Source organism: Labeo rohita, unplaced genomic scaffold, assembly GCF_022985175.1.
Source record: "Labeo rohita strain BAU-BD-2019 unplaced genomic scaffold, IGBB_LRoh.1.0 scaffold_123, whole genome shotgun sequence".
Lineage (NCBI taxonomy): Eukaryota > Metazoa > Chordata > Actinopteri > Cypriniformes > Cyprinidae > Labeo > Labeo rohita.
Genome location: NW_026127373.1, coordinates 18,102 through 41,633, shown reverse-complemented (window position 1 = coordinate 41,633; position 23,532 = coordinate 18,102). Strand labels below are relative to the sequence as shown.

The 23,532-nt window shown below is 39.5% G+C and overlaps 2 protein-coding genes and 1 pseudogene across 2 annotated transcripts; 1 reads left to right on the top strand and 2 right to left on the bottom strand.

Annotated features, from left to right (window-relative positions):
* Positions 1-538: 538 nt before the first annotated feature.
* LOC127157878 (neoverrucotoxin subunit alpha-like) lies at positions 539-2,597 on the bottom strand. The gene is made up of 2 exons (XM_051101073.1): positions 1,297-2,597; positions 539-607 (listed from the first exon to the last, which is right to left on the bottom strand). The coding sequence occupies exons 1-2, from the start codon at positions 2,425-2,427 to the stop codon at positions 539-541; spliced, it is 1,200 nt and encodes a 399-aa protein (XP_050957030.1). The 5' UTR covers positions 2,428-2,597.
* A 2,507-nt stretch (positions 2,598-5,104) lies between these two features.
* LOC127157879 (neoverrucotoxin subunit beta-like) lies at positions 5,105-23,227 on the bottom strand (annotated as a pseudogene).
* Positions 19,416-20,946, top strand: LOC127157880 (uncharacterized). Its single transcript, XM_051101074.1, has 2 exons — positions 19,416-19,740; positions 19,801-20,946. The coding sequence occupies exons 1-2, from the start codon at positions 19,492-19,494 to the stop codon at positions 20,857-20,859; spliced, it is 1,308 nt and encodes a 435-aa protein (XP_050957031.1). The 5' UTR covers positions 19,416-19,491; the 3' UTR covers positions 20,860-20,946.
* Positions 23,228-23,532: the final 305 nt, after the last annotated feature.

The window sequence follows — 23,532 nt, the reverse complement described above, 5'->3', positions numbered from 1 at the left end:
GTTTGCTAAACTTAACTAAGTCAATGCAACAAAATGACTTGACTAAGTCAAGTTGTGTCAACAAATCATTTTTTACAGTGTACAGGCCAGCACTGGCAGAGGATGATTAAACTCCACAAACAGCATCACCAGCTTCACTTATTACTAACCAGTTTGTCTAAAGTTATTATTTAGAACAAAGGTTTAGATGTTCAATTTGTTTTGTTTGAACTTGCCGTTAAGGTAATGTTTGCTTTAGTTGGGCTCTTGACCCTTCACCTTGTAACTTTAGTTTTTTCTTTCTTTTTTCTTTTTTTCTTCTCCCTGTGTGCTGTTGCCATACTGCTGGACTCTTTGTATAGTTTTTTTCCTCATATATGGTTTTTCTGTTCCTGCCTTCATTATGTCATTATTAGTTAACCTTGTATCACCTGTGTCTTAATTATGTTCATGTTTTTATAAGTTTTGGTTTTGGTTCAGTGTTGTCATCTGGTCTCGTGTTAACCTTCCTGTTGTGGATATACCTGTGTGGATTTACGTGTAGATTGTATTAAAGACTTTATCTTTGACCTTCATCTTCATGCTGCGTGCCTTCCTCACATGTTATGTGACGGCTGTAAGTCTGTGTCTGCAAAACACATTTGTAATGGCAAAAAAAATCACGGCTGATCACAGCCACTCTAGTCAATGCTTGTGTTTATTCCAGCTGCACTTCAGCATGTGTTTTGACCCCCTGTAATGCACACGTCTGTGGCGCATTACGGCTCCGGCACGACCACCGGAGCCAATCGCAGCCTCTAGTCAGTCCTTGTGTTTATATCCACAGTTTCTGAAGAGTCTCAAAAGCAGCTCTCTGCACTGCATCGCTAAAACTAGTTGTCTTGTTATCGTCAAAGGCATCAGCAACAGGCCGTATCTCAGACTATCATCAATACACGATACTATCATCTATCGGCACAACCCTAATACAGGTGACAGTAATAACTCAGAGAAAGAAACTCCACAGCAGAGAAAATGGACACATGCATGGCGACTTAGCAAAACCCTGACCATCACCCACAGCGGAGCGATGTCATCTTGATTATGCCTTTGTTAGTAAGTCTTATCCCATTTACGCCATTTACCTAATACACCTAATGGTGGTTAGTAATATGTAGCTGTTCAAATAATGAATATGCTGCTGTGTGAACAGGACAGTTTGGTGGTTACAAATTCCAAATGCTGATTGTTTGAACACAGCAAATGTTTTGAGGAAATTAAAATAAAAAAGAAAACACTGTGCAGATGACACTTACTTAAAGTGAGCGTAGGACTGACAGTTTCACTGGCTTCACTCACTCCCACTTTACCCAGTATCCTGTAGTGGATCAGGTACTGCTTTCCAGATACCAGTTCAGTAAGGCTGAAGTCTTCATCAGCTGTGTCAATGACAATCCACTGTTCCTCAGCTCCAGAATCTGCTTTCACCTGCTTGTACTCCACTCTGTACTTCACTGTTTCTCCAGTTGGGGACTTCTGCAGTTTCAGGGAAACAGTTGAGTCCAGGACATTCTTCACTACTGGTGGGGGCGGCTTGGACACAGGCTGAAACTTTGCGTCTGTCAGTTTCCCATTTTCATACAGATAGATGGAGGAGCCTGGAATGGTAGGATTGGAGATGGCAGATATAATGAATCGGATACTCTTCTCATTTTTATTGGCCTCTGAAAATCTTTTGAAGAGACGTGAGTTCTCTCTCATTTTTGCAATGACATCAGGATCTTTGAACCACTGTCCATCTGATGCCACAGAATGTAGTTTTTCTTTTTTATCAAGCTCTTTAAACTTGTCAGATTTTAGAAACTCTGTCAGGATTGAAAGATATGGGTCTTCATATTTTAGAGATGTGAAGGTCAAGCACAACACTACATCAGTGTCAGGATCAGAAAGGATGGCGTTGAGCCCGTCTGAATCTACTGTGTTGATCTCATTCAGTGTCTTGGTGTGATTATTCAACAAGTAAAGTTCAGACTTTGCATCATCTAACCATTGGTTAAGTAAGTCGGCATTAAAAGGGGAGCTGTTGTCTATCTTCAGGATGTCTTCTAAGGATTGTTCCTCCATACCTCCTCCTCGAATGGCAGGCAAGACTCTGGCCAGTGCTTTCTGGAGCACTATCTTGTAAATGCTAAATGAATCCTTAAATGAGCATAGCCTTTCTTTGATGTCACTGAAAACATTTACCTCTGTTCTTCTGCACAGGTCATTGCATGTCCTCTCTACGTCCCCCAGCCCCTCCATCATATCTCCAATGCTGGAAATCAAACGTGTGCTGATTTCTCTCTCCAGCTGAGCAGCTTTTGTATCCACTAGACAAAGAGGATAGAGCCAGACTTTTATTGGCACTGCATTCTGAGGATTCTCCTTCAGTAGACTGGGGAGCTTCTTGTACAGCTCTAGGGCCTCCATGTACGTGGTGGGATTCTGCTCAAGATGGACATCACCATGAAATGTGCAGCTGATATTCTCAGCCTTTTTTTATCCTCATCCGTCATTTTTACAGCTCCTTTTCCCTCAATGGAAAATCCAGGGATCTTCTTGACCATGACATGTAGTTCTCCCTCAATCTCCTGCTTGTCTTCATCTTCTGCAAATGAGCGATCAAACGCCAGGAAGGCCTGAGCTCCGTACAGAACAGCTGTGACCACATGAGTTGCAGATTTCTGGTCAAACACCTGAGGGTAGGTGATCTGGCCGAGCTGAGTCATAGTGAGTTGATCAAATCTCGAGGTTTCATTGTAATGCATTGTTACTCTGGGCTGTTGGTTGGAGGATTTGGTGTCACGCAGGAACTTGGCAGATCCTCCCACCTCCACCAGCCCCTCCAAGAAGCTGGCCTTCAGTGAAGCACTTACATCTAGGAGTTTGGACTTACTAGAGACAGAGTCAGAGCTCCTGAACTTTAAATCTGTCATGAGCTGTGGACGACTGTCCAAATCTTCACTTAGTGATTTCTTATCCCACAGAGTAACACCTGAAATAAGAAAAATATTTTTCACAGTTATGTATGAGGATACAATGTACAACCAAAGTGTATCCTGTATCTGTAAGACAATTTCAAACTATTAAATTATATAGTTGTGTTTAATTTTTGTTGAGTCTTAAAATAGTTATATAAGTACTTTTAGTAACACTTCATAATGTTCATTAATAAGTCATTAGCAAACAATATATAATGCTTAACAGATCATTAGTTAATCATATAGATTTTGTGTGTGTGAGAGTCTGTGTGTGTGTGTGTGTGTGTGTATGTGTGTGTGTGTAGTTCCTCTACTGCACTCTATTATGCAGCCTTATATGCTGTTTTCCGTTTGGGGATAAAACTTAGGTAGGTAGTAAAGTAACAGTGTTTTCAGACCTAATTTGTTTGAGTCCTCCAAACGCTCTCGGAACGGTTCAGCTCGTACATTTGAACAAACCAAGTGATCTCAGACACCCCCCCCAGTTCACTAATTAAACCGTAAGTCTATCACCACAAGAGCCATTTTTTATAGTCTACTCATATCAAAAATGTGTGTTTTATTTGTTAATTTACCATATGCATTTGTAAAATATTTGCAGCAGTGGCCCCTTGGCCCCATGCAATTCTCTCCAGTTTTTGCTGGAAGTTAAATTTTGTCTATTGTTCATAACTGACCAGCACAAAATAGAAACTATAACAACTGGTAAATTTGATTAAAGTCAAATTCATAAAAAGAAATTTGTCCCCAACTGAGCCAATGAACAGCAGTGCTCAATGTACATACTGTAGGCCTACACATACAGTAGGACTGCAGAACTTGCCCTGAGCATGTATGTCAAGCTGTGTGTGTGAGAGAGAGAATACATATTTCAGCTTATGAATGGCATTTTGTATTGCAAGTGTCTGTTGCACATACTGATGACAGTGGTAGGGGCTCAAACGTAATAGAGTAACTAGTTACATGTAATGGAATTACATAATTTAATTACAAAATAATTGTAACTAATCTGTTACAGTCACTGAGAGAAACAATGTATAGTTAAATTACAGTTACTTATGAAAATGTTAACAATTACAAAGAGGGTTACATCTGAATATTTTCACACATACAGATTTGATTGATTTCTTTCCCAAACTGCACTGACTACTGTAAAATATGAGACACCAATGTTTCAGAAGTTTAGGACACAAAATAGCACACATGCTTAATAAATAACTGATTTATTTCCACTTTCGATGTATGTACAGTATATGCTTTATTTTTTAAGAGTAACTGTTTTTCTAAAGCATTGTAAGATGCCAGTGTTTCCAGTCATAGCTATGCAAGGATTTGATTTTAAAAAGAGTGTCATAGCTGTTAAACTATAGCTTATGATTTTAAATCTGTATTTAACCTCAGAATGGTCTCAAAGTAAAAAGACGTGCTAAAGTCTGATTTTGTGGTGGCTGTGCTTTAATATTAAATGATCATAATCTTAATTCAAGTGATGAAGGATTTTGAAAGTCTGAGACTTTCTGATTAAACTCCACAAACAGCATCACCAGCTTCACTTATTACTAACCAGTTTGTCTAAAGTTATTATTTAGAACAAAGGTTTAGATGTTCAATTTGTTTTGTTTGAACTTGCCGTTAAGGTAATGTTTGCTTTAGTTGGGCTCTTGACCCTTCACCTTGTAACTTTAGTTTTTTTTCTTTTTTTTTTTTTCTTCTCCCTGTGTGCTGTTGCCATACTGCTGGACTCTTTGTATAGTTTTTTTCCTCATATATGGTTTTTCTGTTCCTGCCTTCATTATGTCATTATTAGTTAACCTTGTATCACCTGTGTCTTAATTATGTTCATGTTTTTATAAGTTTTGGTTTTGGTTCAGTGTTGTCATCTGGTCTCGTGTTAACCTTCCTGTTGTGGATATACCTGTGTGGATTTACGTGTAGATTGTATTAAAGACTTTATCTTTGACCTTCATCTTCATGCTGCGTGCCTTCCTCACATGTTATGTGACGGCTGTAAGTCTGTGTCTGCAAAACACATTTGTAATGGCAAAAAAAATCACGGCTGATCACAGCCACTCTAGTCAATGCTTGTGTTTATTCCAGCTGCACTTCAGCATGTGTTTTGACCCCTGTAATGCACACGTCTGTGGCGCATTACGGCTCCGGCACGACCACCGGAGCCAATCGCAGCCTCTAGTCAGTCCTTGTGTTTATATCCACAGTTTCTGAAGAGTCTCAAAAGCAGCTCTCTGCACTGCATCGCTAAAACTAGTTGTCTTGTTATCGTCAAAGGCATCAGCAACAGGCCGTATCTCAGACTATCATCAATACACGATACTATCATCTATCGGCACAACCCTAATACAGGTGACAGTAATAACTCAGAGAAAGAAACTCCACAGCAGAGAAAATGGACACATGCATGGCGACTTAGCAAAACCCTGACCATCACCCACAGCGGAGCGATGTCATCTTGATTATGCCTTTGTTAGTAAGTCTTATCCCATTTACGCCATTTACCTAATACACCTAATGGTGGTTAGTAATATGTAGCTGTTCAAATAATGAATATGCTGCTGTGTGAACAGGACAGTTTGGTGGTTACAAATTCCAAATGCTGATTGTTTGAACACAGCAAATGTTTTGAGGAAATTAAAATAAAAAACACTGTGCAGATGACACTTACTTAAAGTGAGCGTAGGACTGACAGTTTCACTGGCTTCACTCACTCCCACTTTACCCAGTATCCTGTAGTGGATCAGGTACTGCTTTCCAGATACCAGTTCAGTAAGGCTGAAGTCTTCATCAGCTGTGTCAATGACAATCCACTGTTCCTCAGCTCCAGAATCTGCTTTCACCTGCTTGTACTCCACTCTGTACTTCACTGTTTCTCCAGTTGGGGACTTCTGCAGTTTCAGGGAAACAGTTGAGTCCAGGACATTCTTCACTACTGGTGGGGGCGGCTTGGACACAGGCTGAAACTTTGTGTCTGTCAGTTTCCCATTTTCATACAGATAGATGGAGGAGCCTGGAATGGTGGGATTGGAGATGGCAGATATAATGAATCGGATACTCTTCTCATTTTTATTGGCCTCTGAAAATCTTTTGAAGAGACGTGAGTTCTCTCTCATTTTTGCAATGACATCAGGATCTTTGAACCACTGTCCATCTGATGCCACAGAATGTAGTTTTTCTTTTTTATCAAGCTCTTTAAACTTGTCAGATTTTAGAAACTCTGTCAGGATTGAAAGATATGGGTCTTCATATTTTAGAGATGTGAAGGTCAAGCACAACACTACATCAGTGTCAGGATCAGAAAGGATGGCGTTGAGCCCGTCTGAATCTACTGTGTTGATCTCATTCAGTGTCTTGGTGTGATTATTCAACAAGTAAAGTTCAGACTTTGCATCATCTAACCATTGGTTAAGTAAGTCGGCATTAAAAGGGGAGCTGTTGTCTATCTTCAGGATGTCTTCTAAGGATTGTTCCTCCATACCTCCTCCTCGAATGGCAGGCAAGACTCTGGCCAGTGCTTTCTGGAGCACTATCTTGTAAATGCTAAATGAATCCTTAAATGAGCATAGCCTTTCTTTGATGTCACTGAAAACATTTACCTCTGTTCTTCTGCACAGGTCATTGCATGTCCTCTCTACGTCCCCCAGCCCCTCCATCATATCTCCAATGCTGGAAATCAAACGTGTGCTGATTTCTCTCTCCAGCTGAGCAGCTTTTGTATCCACTAGACAAAGAGGATAGAGCCAGACTTTTATTGGCACTGCATTCTGAGGATTCTCCTTCAGTAGACTGGGGAGCTTCTTGTACAGCTCTAGGGCCTCCATGTACGTGGTGGGATTCTGCTCAAGATGGACATCACCATGAAATGTGCAGCTGATATTCTCAGCCTTTTTTTATCCTCATCCGTCATTTTTACAGCTCCTTTTCCCTCAATGGAAAATCCAGGGATCTTCTTGACCATGACATGTAGTTCTCCCTCAATCTCCTGCTTGTCTTCATCTTCTGCAAATGAGCGATCAAACGCCAGGAAGGCCTGAGCTCCGTACAGAACAGCTGTGACCACATGAGTTGCAGATTTCTGGTCAAACACCTGAGGGTAGGTGATCTGGCCGAGCTGAGTCATAGTGAGTTGATCAAATCTCGAGGTTTCATTGTAATGCATTGTTACTCTGGGCTGTTGGTTGGAGGATTTGGTGTCACGCAGGAACTTGGCAGATCCTCCCACCTCCACCAGCCCCTCCAAGAAGCTGGCCTTCAGTGAAGCACTTACATCTAGGAGTTTGGACTTACTAGAGACAGAGTCAGAGCTCCTGAACTTTAAATCTGTCATGAGCTGTGGACGACTGTCCAAATCTTCACTTAGTGATTTCTTATCCCACAGAGTAACACCTGAAATAAGAAAAATATTTTTCACAGTTATGTATGAGGATACAATGTACAACCAAAGTGTATCCTGTATCTGTAAGACAATTTCAAACTATTAAATTATATAGTTGTGTTTAATTTTTGTTGAGTCTTAAAATAGTTATATAAGTACTTTTAGTAACACTTCATAATGTTCATTAATAAGTCATTAGCAAACAATATATAATGCTTAACAGATCATTAGTTAATCATATAGATTTTGTGTGTGTGAGAGTCTGTGTGTGTGTGTGTGTGTGTGTATGTGTGTGTGTGTAGTTCCTCTACTGCACTCTATTATGCAGCCTTATATGCTGTTTTCCGTTTGGGGATAAAACTTAGGTAGGTAGTAAAGTAACAGTGTTTTCAGACCTAATTTGTTTGAGTCCTCCAAACGCTCTCGGAACGGTTCAGCTCGTACATTTGAACAAACCAAGTGATCTCAGACACCCCCCCCAGTTCACTAATTAAACCGTAAGTCTATCACCACAAGAGCCATTTTTTATAGTCTACTCATATCAAAAATGTGTGTTTTATTTGTTAATTTACCATATGCATTTGTAAAATATTTGCAGCAGTGGCCCCTTGGCCCCATGCAATTCTCTCCAGTTTTTGCTGGAAGTTAAATTTTGTCTATTGTTCATAACTGACCAGCACAAAATAGAAACTATAACAACTGGTAAATTTGATTAAAGTCAAATTCATAAAAAGAAATTTGTCCCCAACTGAGCCAATGAACAGCAGTGCTCAATGTACATACTGTAGGCCTACACATACAGTAGGACTGCAGAACTTGCCCTGAGCATGTATGTCAAGCTGTGTGTGTGAGAGAGAGAATACATATTTCAGCTTATGAATGGCATTTTGTATTGCAAGTGTCTGTTGCACATACTGATGACAGTGGTAGGGGCTCAAACGTAATAGAGTAACTAGTTACATGTAATGGAATTACATAATTTAATTACAAAATAATTGTAACTAATCTGTTACAGTCACTGAGAGAAACAATGTATAGTTAAATTACAGTTACTTATGAAAATGTTAACAATTACAAAGAGGGTTACATCTGAATATTTTCACACATACAGATTTGATTGATTTCTTTCCCAAACTGCACTGACTACTGTAAAATATGAGACACCAATGTTTCAGAAGTTTAGGACACAAAATAGCACACATGCTTAATAAATAACTGATTTATTTCCACTTTCGATGTATGTACAGTATATGCTTTATTTTTTTAAGAGTAACTGTTTTTTCTAAAGCATTGTAAGATGCCAGTGTTTCCAGTCATAGCTATGCAAGGATTTGATTTTAAAAAGAGTGTCATAGCTGTTAAACTATAGCTTATGATTTTAAATCTGTATTTAACCTCAGAATGGTCTCAAAGTAAAAAGACGTGCTAAAGTCTGATTTTGTGGTGGCTGTGCTTTAATATTAAATGATCATAATCTTAATTCAAGTGATGAAGGATTTTGAAAGTCTGAGAGTAATCAGTGTTGAGTGCTACTGTAAGGTTAACCCTGATTGCTTTAAATGTTTCAAAAGGATTCACAGTTGAAAACATTCGTTAGAAATTTAGAACAGCAATCAAATCTAGTCAGTTGAAATAGTTTGTTTTTAGTAAATACAAACATCAACATCCGCTCCAAGACCGCAACGCGACCACCGCGTCAACTGCACAAAACGCTTCCACTGTGAGAGAAAGCGGCAGCTCTGTGACGATTCCACCGCTTGTCTCATCCTGTGTGTGCATGTCCATGTTGCCGAGTGACGAAAGTGATTGTAGCGGGATCAAATTATTTACCCCAAAAACAACCAATTCTAATTTCTGATATTGTGAAGTGGTTGAAATGCGTGTGTCTCATGGTGAATGTGTAAGACTTGAGAGCCCTGAAGCCAGTGATAACCATCCCAAAAGAAAAGAACAAAGGCTTTTTGAATAACAATCAATAATTCTTAAGGAGGAACCATATAAGTATCAGATCCTAAATACACCCTAAGGACTTTAAAACCAACTTTAAATCCATTCACGCTGTTGTGGAAGTTGGGGAGGATCCATATTTCTCCACTCGCCTAACAGAAGGGATGTGCACTTTACCTCAATTAATTCTAGCAGATGTGGCTTTTTGAAAGGTTTTCAAACTAGAAGTCAAAGCAGCCATAACATCAATGTTCCTTATTAAATACAGTTCTATCATCAGCATAAGCTGTGAGTTTTACAGGTGGGATTTCTGGAAAACCAGGAATACAAAGTCCATATGATCGTTTCCTCAAGTGTGACAACAAAGGCTCAACAGAAATTGAATATAAAATTCCAGAAAGAGGGTGTCCTTGTCGTATGCCTCTTGTTACTGCAAAAGGTCGACCATTAATCTTAAGCTTACTAGATGTTTCACTGTAAAGCAGTTTAATACAAGAGACAAATTGTGGACCAAAGCCAAAGGCCTTCAGAGTCTTTAGTAAATAAAAATGGTTCACTCTGTCAAAAGCGTTCCCCTGATCCAAAGTTAAGAGTCCAGTATCAGTTTGATGTTTTTGCCAACTGCAATGATGTCTCTTAACAAAAATAGGTTGTCAAAAATTGTCTGTGTAGGGATAGAATATGACTGGTCCTCATGAATTATAGTTGCCATACATTTCTTTAACCTATTGATTATAGCTTTTGACAGTATTTTTAATCAGTACACAGCAACACAGGACGCCAGTTCTTCAAGAGTCCTTTCTTGGAGAATGAATGTCAGCGCTGTTCTTCGTCATCTTAAGGGTAAAACAGCCTGGTTAATGGACTCCATAAAACATCATACAAATCATGTCCAAACACGTTCCAAAAGCTTTTAAAAAACTCAGCAGAGAAGCCATCCACACCTGGAGATCTGCCACTGTTCTTGCACAGTGCTTGAAAGCTCAGAAAAAGTCAAGAATCACTCCAATTCCATATTTTCTTCTTCAGACAACTGTGGAAGATCTAGAAGAAGTTCTTCAATTGCCGCTTCATCAAAAAGTTCTGACTGATAAAGTTTCTCATAAAAAGAAATAGCAGAAACTATAATTTCTTGTTGATTGGTTATTTCATTGCCATTAGGAAGTTAGTCAGATTTCTCCAGTCCGAAAAAAAGCAATTGGAGCATCCATTTCATTGCACTTTACATATCTTGTTCTAACAAGAGTTCTACCTTCACCTGTTCCTCCAACAAATCCTTCAAAAGACATTTGTTCTCTTTATTGATATCACCTCCTCCCTGGTTATGGAGGCTTTGTTCAAGAATTTCTTGTTCTATCATCTTCTTCACTTTCAATCTTTCAATATTTTGTTGACAAAAAGCCTTTATCTGCACTTTTCCCAGATCCCACCATTGATTAGAGATGTATAACTACCTCTCTCTTCTCTCCAAGACTTCTGAAAAAGTGTGATCTTGAAGTAATCGATTGTTAAAGTGCCAATGTGACTGATAGGATTTAGATGACAAGACAAACATAGACAGAAATATAATGATGATCTGACAGATGTAGGAGAGATACAGCTACTAAAAAATCTTCCTTTATTACATTCCTCAATGTAGGATTGATCCAGTCTTGCAGCAGAAACATTGTTTGAACTCATTTTCGACCAAGTATACTGTCTAACATGAGGATAAGCATCCCTCCACAAATCTACAAGATTATGTCTGTTAATTAAAGATTTAAAAAGAGAAAATGAATAGAATCCATTGTAGATGTAATTTCAAATACATAATAACTCTTTATGGACCTTGAACACTCACAAACTTAACAATAACGCTTAGGTGGATCTAATTCCTCAAGTGTTGCTTCCTTCATAGCAATTACAGAGGAATCAATAAAAAGCCTTAAATCAGGAAAGAACATTTCCATTTTTGGTTTTCTCTGATTTTTTGTAGCATTCAAGAAGTCATCTAGCTGTTCCACAGTGTGATATAGAGGCTTTGTTAATCTCCCAACAGTACTTTCCTGAGAATTTTATTCAGCCAGTTCATCAGTAATTAAGTCTGAAAACTCACTATCCAAATCACTGTCAACCTGTGATTTTGCCAGGAAATCATTTTGATGCCTGTACCTCATCCAAGACATCACTCACTTATGGCCCATCTTGTTCTCCGAATTGTTCTAACTCCTCAACAGTCTCTACAGGATCATTCATAACACCCCGTCTAGCATCAGATATTGTCACATCAGTTTCAGTGATCTCAACACTAAAACATTTGAATCTTGCACTAAATTAGATTCTGAACCATTCCTTGTGCTTTGAGCCTCTTTAACCACAGGACAGCCTGTTTTAAAATGCCCATGTTTTCCACAAACAAAACATTCATGGTCTCAGTGCTGATAAAGATTGTATAGTCCCTGCCAGACACTCCATTGAACAGACACCTCAAGCGTTTCAAATTCGGCGCTTAATATCATCAGAGCCTGACGTCTGTATGACATGACATGTTTCAATCACCCCAACCAATTTTCCATAACGAGCTAAAATAGGAGGTATGTCTGACAAATCACTTTTTTCGAAAGATTAGACAAAGGTAAGACTGGAACAAACACAACCACACTCCACTAACTGGTTAACCATTTAGATTTCTTTCAGAATGATGACTATTGCTTTATTCATTCTAGAAGCAGACATTATGTTTTGTGCACCTATTTCTCTACCAATAGTGACCAATAAACTCTCGATGGAAACTGACTCATCTGGCTGCATGCACTTGCACCCATGCCAAGCAGACAAACAGGAAAAACCATCAGAATTTAGGCCCATCCCCGCTCACACACTCCTCACAGTCACGTAGCACACGACAGAGACAGAGAGAGAAAGAGAGAGAGAATTGAATTTAAAAAAAAAAAAAAAAAACTCTATTCACAATAATTCTTTGCACAAATACATCTTCAAAAACAAGGTTTTACACTTTCATCCAGCCCCAAAAAAGAACACCATGGTCTATCAACCTCTTTCCTTCAAGATTGTTCTTATTAAAAACTATAACACATAACACAATAGGACTGGTCCTGATGTATGACCTGGTCCAACACTCTAGCCAATCTGTTAGCTAAAGCCTTGGAGAGCAGCTGCTGCGAAGAAGTGAGACAGGTTGCCAGCTTATTATGAGAGTCATATCTCCTTTTTTTAGGTATGAGGGTTATTACTGCTCTGTGGCAACTCAGTGGCATCATACCTTCTGCCAAGCTGCTATTCAGTACTTGCAACAAATCCACTCCCAGCTCTGTCCAGAATCAACTGGAAGGTCATCAATTCCAAGAGTCCTCCCAGACTTCATGCCCTGCAGGGCCTTATACAGCTCTCCCAGGCTCAAAACACCTGAGAGGGCAGCATACCCTCTTCAGACAACTGTGGTAAAGAGGCAAAAAAAACAACTTTCTTCTTTGCTGTCCGACTTCAACTTACTTCTGTAAAGGTTCTGATAAAAAATAACTGCCCTCCTTTAGATATTAACAGGATCTAGCAACACCAGCCGATCTTCAGAGCGCAAGGCCAGAATTAACCGTCTCTGCCCATTCTTTTTCTCAAGGCTGAAAATGTATTTGGACGGTGCATCCATCTGAACTGTACTTTGAAATCTCGACCAGATCATTGCCCCTGTGTTTCAGCTAACCGAGCGTTTTTCTTTGAACAAATTTCTAAATAGAAATGACCCCAGTGGATTCAGCTAGCTGTTGACATTTATTTTAAGCTAAGAAATGTTAAAGAGCCATAAGCACTTTTAGGCTTAAGAGACCTTAAAACAAAACTGCACTGCACCATACCATGACCTGAGAAACCTACTGGAGTCATTGAACAACTATTAAAAATATTCACCTGATGCTTGAAACCATATAATCTATCTAATCTAGCAGAAGTCGTGACCATCGGACATATAAAAGTGCTTTATTAGCAGATCTGAGGGACTTAGATAAGAAAAAAATAAGATCAGAGATGTAAGATGGAGGTTGTCCATTAAGTGCTTTAAAAACAATCAGCAATATTTTGAATTGAATTCTAAAAGAGACAGGAAGCCAGAGAAGAGAAGCTAAAATTGGAGTTATATGTTCTGTTATTATTATTATTTTTTTTTTTCACCAGTTAACAGTCTAGATGCTGCACTCTGGACCACCTGCAAACACACAAAGATTGGGAACGACCAAGATATAAAGAATTACAGTAGTCCAACTGTGATGTGATAAATGCATTAATTACTTTTTCCAAGTCTTGAAAGGAAAGTGTCGTTTTAAGTCTGGAAATGATTCTCAACTGATAGTAGCTGTTTTTAACAACTGAGCTAATTTGCTTTTCAAGACAAAGCTCAGTGAGTACAATCCATTTAATCTTTCTTCATATTTCTATTGCTAGCTTTAAGTGGCCTATACGGACCTGTCTCTGTACTTTTTGACTTTGTTACAGGGTAGGACTTCCACGAGCACCTCCCCTGCTGAAGTCATAACCTCTTGTACTGTCGACAGACTGTGGTGATGGTCTTACCCATCGCTACTGGATCCAGCCTGATGATAGCCAAGACCAAGACTTGCTACTGCCAGTACATCCACAACATGCTGCTGTATGTAAAAAATAGTGCTGCTGCACATAAAACACATATGAATAACCCCCATTTAGCATACATGAATCACCCCATAGCAGATCTATACAGGTGGAGCTGGGGAAGGTGGAGGGTTTCTGAAGTGCATTGCAAACTGCTAAAGCAAACAAAAGGCATGTATTTGAATACTGAGCAGTAAGCTCATTGGCTACCAATCCAGGAGAGAACCAATCAGCTACCATGTGATAATGATGTCGCCAGGTCAGATTGAGCTAGACCTATCGGACTGCACCATCATAGAATTTCATGCCAGAACTCTGTATTTCTGTCATGACAACTCTCTGAGGGATTGGCATGGTAATGTACATGACAGTGTTAATGTATATGGTCTTGTCGGAATAGATGCTACACTGCTGCTGCTGCTGCTGCTGCTGCTGCTGCTGCTCCTGCTCCTTCAAAACATCCACAACATGCTGCTGTAAGCATGCAAAAAATACTGCTGCTGCACATATAACACATATGAATAACCCCCACAAAGCAGGAGACACGGTACACAATACAAGCCAATATATGCATGCCACTGAATATAAGGATAAAGGAAAGACAAGACACCCCCCACAAAGCAGATATATTGCCAAGACTTATGTACTGCTGCTGCTGCTCCAAAGAGCCATGTGAACCACATGTATTACATGTTTAAAAAGTGATTTTCATAATGGTATTCTCTGAGCAGAAAAAAATAAATGAAATGAAATAATAATAAATAAAAAAATACTTTAAATATGACCTACACACACACCCATATAAACCAGCTGGATGAAACCTTTGCAAGAGGATGCTCACTTCATAACCCCAATGACATGTCCATGCTCACTCAGCCCAACAATTAGTCTCGGTAATTTAACATTGGCCTTAATATGGGTGTCACGAATTCAGCCTCTGTGGCTCCCTCCGATCACCACCAGAGGGAGCCTTCACCGGAGTATTAGTTTCATTTTGGACTCCATTTCCCACAACCCCGTGCCTGGGGCTGATCACTGGCACAGGTGTCAGCCATTACTCAGACTATAAATAGCACGTTCAGTGGCTCGATAAGTCAATCTCTCCTCACCTTACTTTCACGAGCTGTGAAATTCACCAACAATCATTTTTTTTTACTATACTTTTGCTAAACATCTGAACTCACTAGATGATATTTAATGTTGTGTCCACTGGCTTGTCTTTAACAGCGTCAGGTTTATTGCACTTTTGTGTTCTCAGGACGTTTCAGGTTTATTTTCACACAACGCTTACTGCGTCTGTAGTAAGACTACTCAGCAATTCACAGTCTTTACATCCATATAATGTGTGCTGTTATCGACAGAAAGCGTCTGTTTACTTACACAGAGTAAAGAGTAAAGAACACAAAGTAACCACAGTTTTGCAAAGTGCATGTCTGCTTTGGTGGTGCAAGTGATAAAGCAAGTGTACTTGTGCGGTAGCGACCTGGGTTCGAATCCAGTTCGTAGTGTTACATGCAATGTTTAAATGTTTGTTTTCAATGTTGTTACTGACCCTGGGTAAGTGAGTTAGCTGGTAGTCTTTAACTTCAGTTGAAATTAAGCACTGCTTTTGCACAACTAAAATGCATTTAGTACAAAAAATGTTGTTCCAATTTAACAGACTTTAAGTATATCAATTTAAAGTGTGCCACAAATATTTAGTTTAGTTTTACTGAAGTACATACAATACAATTTTTTTGTATAGGGACCTGTTGAAGTGCACCATAAATTACGGTTGCCCATTTGTGCATACCTTAGCACAATGTTTGTCTGTCACGTGAAGGCACCTTTCTTCAAGAGTTTGTTAATCACTTCAATAAGTGTTATAATGCAAGCATCGTACATAATATCAACTTTTCATTCACACCAACATCTTGGAAATAAAACAAGCTCTCATTTAATACCAAACATCAGGTATCTTGCGTACAGATTAATAACTTTGTCTACCTAAAGAGGTTATGAGCGTTAGTTACTTTATAGGTTACAATAGGCAGATCAAGCAAACAAAAGACATAGACAACACATAATCGTGAATTATTTGCTCTACTAGCAATGGTGATAAATGATTGTCTTTTTTTAGGATCGTTTGTATAAGTTTGTGTATTCGTTGTTGGAGGGAAAGAACATTTGGAACGTATCAGAGAGGGGGAGAAAGGAATGTTCAGGGGGGTCAGGAGAGTGTCAGTTGTGGTGTCCCGTGAGCCCTGTGGGCTGGACGTGTCAATTTAAATCTGTCTTTCCTGTTTATTCGATTATTAATTTATGCATAGCTGGTCGCCAGTTACACTGATCATCTGTTCCGTGGCTAATCTCAGAAAAGGGGGAGCATCTGTAAATTAGTATTTTGTCTGTTGCTGATTCACCCCTGAGGTGAGAAGTCAGCGTAGGACAGGAAATGGTCAAGACGCGCTGGCGTCATGTAAGTTCCCAATCTGTTTTTATGGGCGCCCAAATGGCTCACAGAAGACTCTTACTGGGCTTTTTGCTGTGCCCATTGTCTCTGCGTGCTTCAACTCAATTCATTGCGCAACTGTTCCTAATGTAAAACACAATGCGATTATTTGGTGGTTTGACAGTCTCGCAGTACACTGCGGATTTATATGTGACGCATGAAGTGAAATGATTTTAATACATTTACTATTTGAATAATTATTTGGTAACACTTTATAATAACATTCAGTTGTAAGTCATTTATAAGCAATTAGTTAATGATGAAATAATCATTTACAAAACATTTATAAAAGATTACTAACAATTTGTGTATGTTTTGTTAACTCATCTACAAGTAATTTACAAGTTATTAGTTAATAATTAACTAATCATTTACAAAACATGACTATGCATTCATAAATGATTAATAAGTGATATGTTAGTATTTTTATCTATGCTTTGTAGATTAAGTTATAAATCATTTACAAGTGATTAGATAATGATGAACTAATCATTTACAAAACATCACTATACGTTCACAAATGATTAAGTAATATGCTAACGATTTACGAATCTGTCGTAAGTTATATTTAAAAAAATAGAATATCATCTCAGTCAATGGTTAATAAGTTACTAGTTAATATATTATTAATCAATTATAAATAATTGAAATGTCAATCATTGAAATGTTTATCCTCCGTTGAAGATCACATCATGAATAAATCATTTACAAATCTTTCTGCATCCCCTAATCTAAAGTGTAAACTGTTCATCAGTTGTAAATGTTTTACTCATCATTCGTAGATCTTTCCCCCCCAGTGTGTATACCCACACAACCTGTAACCGGCAGGTTTGTAAAACATTTACAACTGATGAATAGTTTACACTTTAGATTAGGGGATGCAGAAAGATTTGTAAATGATTTATTCATGTGTTTATACAACAGGTTTTGAATAATTGTTGTGTGCACTGCAATGTAAGGGCTGACTGGAGAGGGTAAAGATGGTAAACACATGGAGTATTTTAGCGCTGTGCACCTGATGTGATCTTCAGTGGAGGGTAAAACTGGTTCACATTATCACTAGATCCCACACACTCCACACAGAACACAAGATGAGAGAAAGGGTTTACACGTTTATTCACTTGACAGCAAATAATTTATTATTTAAAAAAAAGAAAACAGTTTTAGAATAATTGCATTTTTGTACTTTTCAACATATCACTTATTAATCATTTATAAACACGTTTTGTAAATGATTTGTTGATCATTAACTAATTACTTGTAAATGAACTTGTAATTGACTTGTAAATCAATTAACAAAACATACACAAATTGTTAGCATATCACTTATTAATCATTTGTGAATGTTTTGTAGATGATTATTTCATCATTAACTAATCATTTATAAATGACTTTCAACTGAACGTTATTATAAAGTGTTACCAATTATTTTAATCTTAATGCTTCTTTTCATGTAGTTAACGTCTCTGAATTCATTTGACATTTTAACTTTTGTGTAGTTTTGGTCAAGATCATTTTAATAATTCATAATATTTTGAAAGCCCAAAGGGCTGCATGCAGTCCACATTTCAAAGTGCAATGTGGTCGTTGTCTGTACAGAACATTAAAGAAAAATAAAAAGTTTTGGTACAGGTGCATTGGAGTGCACTGGGAATATACTTAAGTTATAAACCTTCTGATCAAGTATGTGATTTTTTTTTTTTTCACCATTTTATACTGACTATACGTTGTTTACATATCTTTACTTTTGTAAAACTTGTAAAACTACTTTCTATATCTATGTAAAGCTGCAACCATGCAAAATTGTTAAAAGCACTATCTGAAGTGTGGTAAATTATTGAAAAGGTAAAAGCCATAATTATACAAAGTACTGCATCATTATGAATTATTATTGTTATTATTTGTTACGAATCTGGTCGGTGAGCTGCGGACCGCTCACCACCAGATGTCGCTCTCCCTCTGTTTACACACTCTGACTGTTGCACTACACCCCGGACTCCATTCCCCATCAGCCATTGCACTACACCCCCGTCCAATCAGAGACAGTATAAAAGCCCCGATCTTTCTGTCACTCACCGCCGAGTATTGTTCTGTGTTTATCTGGTCATACGAAGCGTTTCTCTGTGTTCATCCCGTGTCGTGTCTTTCTGTTATTCTGGCTCCTCGTCTGGTTTGTCTCGACCCCCCCGCCTGTTTATCGACTACTCTCTGCCTAGCCCTTATACACCTGTCTGCTCCTGTCTGACCACGCCTGCCTTGACCATGTCTCTGTCCAAATCCTTCAATAAAAGCGTGCAAATGGATCCGCTTGTCTCTCGTCTCACTCCCAACGTTACAGAATACTCGGCCACAACAGGATCCAGCAGCTTTTCCCTCGGACATTCAGGTATGGACTTTGGACTATTGTGTGTGGGCGCGTCGCTTACTGTGGGGGTCGCGAAGGAGGAACGCGACAACTCGGTAATGGCGGCCGCGCACCCCGCTCATATAATGACGGCCGCGCCGGAGCGCGACGCCACAGATCCGCTGGCCGCTTGGCTCACTCGGGAAATGCGGCCACGCTGGAGCGCGCCCGAGCCATGACGACGGCAATGGATCGCATTGCTCAAATGGCGGCGAACGTAATGGATAGCATCGCTCTAATGGCGGCGACAGCTGTGCCCGTTCACAAAATGGCGGCCGCGTCGGAGCGCGTCCACACAATGGCGGCAACGGCGGAGCCCGTTCACAAGATGGCGGCGATCACAGAGCTCCGTCACGTCACAGCTGCCATACAAGAGCCGTTTAAAGGTACAGTTACATTCCCTGAGTCAAGTCAAGTTGCAACTGTGTTTCCTGAGTCAAGCCATGTTGTTCCTGAGTCAAGCCATGTTGTTCCTGAGTCAAGCCATGTTGTTCCTGAGTCAAGCCATGTTGTTCCTGAGTCAAGCCATGTTGTTCCTGTGTCAAACCATGTTGTTCCTGTGTCAAACCAAGCTGGAGCTGTGTCAAACCAAGCTGGAGCTGTGTCAAACCAAGCTGGAGCTGTGTTTCCTGTCTCAAGCCAAGTTACAGAGCCACCGCACAAGATGGCCGCCACGCCAGAGCCACCGCACAAGATGGCCGCCACGCCAGAGCCACCGCACAAGATGGCCGCCTCGCCAGAGCCACCGCACAAGATGGCCGCCACGTCAGAGCCGGCTAAAGCCCCGTCAGCCAAGCCACAGCCTACTCAGGCCATCTCAGTCAAGCCACAGCCTGGTCACGTCATGTTTTCTGCTCCTGAGTCGGCACCCATCATGGCCGGTCTTCCCGAAGCGGTTTCAGAGTCAAGTCACGCCCCGCCTGACGGCCCAGACTCAAGTCACGCCCCGTCTGGTCCCAAGTCTGCTCCAGAGGTCCCGTCTGGTCCCAAGTCTGCTCCAGAGCTCCCGTCAGTTGGAGAAGCCGCGCCAATGCCTCCTGAGGTGTCAGCCGTGGCTGTGGATCCTCCCTTGGAGGTGGCGCCCCCCTACAAACTCTCTGCTTCTTCCCTCATTCTGTCTGCCTCCTCTGTCACTGTTCTCCCCAGGTCCCAGTCTATTATGCGGGTTCCTGCTCAGCCCTGGTGGGCCCTGGCGCCTCCTGTTCCGCCCTGGAGGGCCTCGGCGCCTCCTGTTCCGCCCTGGAGGGCCTCGGCGCCTCCTGTTCCGCCCTGGAGGGCCTCGGCGCCTCCTGCTCTGCCTCCGGTTCCGTCCTGGAAGGTCCCGGTGTCTCCTGCTCTGCCTCCGGCTCCGCCCTGGAGGGCTCCTGCGCCTCCTGCTCTGCCTCCGGCTCCGCCCTGGAGGGCTCCTGCGCCTCCTGCTCTGCCTCCGGCTCCGCCCTGGAGGGCTCCTGCGCCTCCTGCTCTGCCTCCGGCTCCGCCCTGGAGGGCTCCGGTGCCTCCTGTTCCGCCTCCGGCGGCGCCCTGGAGGGCCCCTGTGCCTCCTGCACCGCCTCCGGCTCCACCCTGGTGGGCTCCTGCTCTGTCGGTCCTGCCCCAGTCACCTGGTCCTCTGCACGGACCTGGCCCTCCAGCCCTTGCCCTGTCTCACCCCCGCCCCACCGCTCCGCTGGAATATGGTTCGTTTGTAGCGTCTGGAAGCCGCTCTTTGGGAGGGGGCTATGTTACGAATCTGGTCGGTGAGCTGCGGACCGCTCACCACCAGATGTCGCTCTCCCTCTGTTTACACACTCTGACTGTTGCACTACACCCCGGACTCCATTCCCCATCAGCCATTGCACTACACCCCCGTCCAATCAGAGACAGTATAAAAGCCCCGATCTTTCTGTCACTCACCGCTGAGTATTGTTCTGTGTTTATCTGGTCATACGAAGCGTTTCTCTGTGTTCATCCCGTGTCGTGTCTTTCTGTTATTCTGGCTCCTCGTCTGGTTTGTCTCGACCCCCCGCCTGTTTATCGACTACTCTCTGCCTAGCCCTTATACACCTGTCTGCTCCTGTCTGACCACGCCTGCCTTGACCATGTCTCTGTCCAAATCCTTCAATAAAAGCGTGCAAATGGATCCGCTTGTCTCTCGTCTCACTCCCAACGTTACATTATTATTATTTGCAACTCAAAACTTTTTTTTCTATACTATTTTTATACTCAACAAGTATGACTCAAATACAATTAAGTATATTTATTTCACTAGGGATGTAAAATAATGTTGATAAAAACTTTAAAATTGGGAAAAATATTTTTGAAGTAAAAATGTGTCATTAAATTATTGAAACATTTGCTTAAAATCTCAGGAGGTACTTCAAGAAAATAATGTAGGCCAAAGGGGTAGAGGATTGTTAAACAACTCTATCAACAAGATTAACCTGATTTCTTTCATACACAAGTTCTTAATGAGAATTAACAGGTTTAGATTTTTACTGAAAATAATAAAGTTTGATGTCACCATGATGGAGGTCGGTGTTTTAGTTGGGCTCTTGACTCTTGAGTTTGTATGAGAAGTTTTATCTTTTGCAGCTGTAAGTCTGCATTTCTGAAGCACATTTGTTATGGCAAAATAGCAGAAGAAATTCTTATTGGAAGAAGTTGTCATCTTGTAGTATTTATTTATTTATTTATACAGTAAAGGTGTTTGATCATAATAATTCACGAAATATCTGTAATATAACAGTGTTTGTTAAAGTTTAAATACAATTTTTGTACTTTATTTAAGTTAGGATATTTTACTTGAACTTTACAGTTTTTGTTAGACAGTTGTTGCTGCAAGTCGTGATCTTTACTGTGTTGTTGTTTTAATAGTGTGAGAAATGGTGCCATTTGCACCATCTGGTGGTGATTTCATATATTATTATCACCTTTATTTTTGTAATTTTACATACATTTCTATTAAATTTAAGAAAAAAAAGAAAGATTCTATGAATAATACTGTATTTATCTGTATAAAATGAGAATTATAATGATGTAATACTTAAAATAACAGCCAAATTGTTACAGATTTAAGTAATTTTACAGTGTTTTGCAATGAATTTAAAATATATATACAAAAATGGTCAAGAAATTATTTGCTAAAGTGTATTTCAAACTATATTTACATAAATATATTTTCTACTTTTTGTGTATTTTTGAAAATATATTTTTACATTTAAATATATTTGCTAAAATATATTTCCGTAAAATATATTTCTACCAATATATTTTTGGCCATATATATATATATATATATTTTAAAAAGTATTTAAAAAAATATATTTTGACCTCTATATATTTCAGTCCAAAAATGCATTTTCTTGCCACAGAAATACATTTAGAAATATATTTTAGTATACAATGGTTGATGCAAAATATATTTACTATTTCAAAAATATATTTCATTGAGCTTCACTGTTTGCAGCATATATTTAGTATATATTTCAAATATATTTTGTCCACAAAAAATATAGTTTTTTTTGCCATATGGGTTATAAAGTGCACAATCATATATGAATTAAAAGTATAATTTTTGTAAGCATTTTAATATTTACATGAACTAATGATTTGTTCATCATTATTTAATATGCAATAACTTTTAACTGAACTAATAATTAGTACACATTTAGAAGCACATAATCTCAAACTTGCAGGTTTTTGAATGCATATTAACTAACAAGCTGTTAAGCATTATAATGTTTAATCAATGTAATTATTAATGAAAATTATTATAATGTTTTCATATCTTTTGTGGATTCGCAATTAGTTGAAAAAGGAAACAAAAAGCTTCTTTTTTAAGTAGGTAAAGCACCTGGAATTAAGGAATCCTTGCGGCAGTCATACAGCATACCAGGAAAGAGAGGTCTTCCTAGGGCTGCCAGTTCAATGGTTTCTGATCCCATGTCTGTAGTAAAATAAAAATAAAAATAGCTGTAACTGTGTCTGTAAAGCACATGTGTTATGGCAAGGAATACCAAAAAGAGACTGCAACCAGATGATAACAACACAATCATTACCTAGATTCAATATGCAGTCTTTTTGAGGTGTTATTGATCCAAAATTTGTAATTTTAGTAGCTATTTGGTTATACAGCATAGGATACAGCAGTGTAGTAATTTATTAAAGTTTTTAAAAGCATAAGACACAAACATTTTGAACTGCTTTTTAAACAGCTAATAATCTGTTGGTGGCTCTGCAGACTAACATAACACTACCTGCTTGTATCATTTTAAGTCATGTCTTACCTGGAGTTTCTGTGCAGTCTATGGTATGTTAATAAATGAAGTCGTCTGGTAATGTCTTCGATTGAAGTCTGAAGCAGGCTGGATTTCTGTTCTTATATTTATAACACTCTGTCAGGAAATGTTCCATGAAAGCTTTTTCAAAGAAGGACGTCCACAGAAGAAGGTATTTAGATAACAAGAAGGTAATTATCTGATTCTGATTAAAATCTATAAATCTGTCAGCCTCACCCACACCCACCTGTGATTTGATTATGTTCTGTCACTGTTAACCCTCTGGGGTCTGAGGGTGTTTTGCGGCCCTTTAGAAGTTTTGACATGCCCTGACATTTGTGTTTTGTTTAAAAACACTTAAAAACATAACAATGGCTAAAGTTTGATAACACTATATTCAGCATAAACTGGGCTACAATAATATGTGAGCAGCATGTATATGATTGTGT

What these genes read in the sequence shown, in the direction of transcription:
- LOC127157880 (XM_051101074.1), top strand. Translation starts at nt 19,492, where the DNA reads ATGGCCGCCACGCCAGAGCCACCGCACAAGATGGCCGCCACGCCAGAG. An exon ending in CGGTTTCAGAGTCAAGTCAC is followed by an intron (nt 19,741 to 19,800) that starts GCCCCGCCTGAC and finishes TCTGCTCCAGAG; the next exon opens with GTCCCGTCTGGTCCCAAGTC.
- LOC127157878 (XM_051101073.1), bottom strand. Translation starts at nt 2,427, where the DNA reads ATGGAGGCCCTAGAGCTGTACAAGAAGCTCCCCAGTCTACTGAAGGAG. An exon ending in TGAGTGAAGCCAGTGAAACT is followed by an intron (nt 608 to 1,296) that starts GTCAGTCCTACG and finishes TGTGTTTTGCAG; the next exon opens with ACACAGACTTACAGCCGTCA.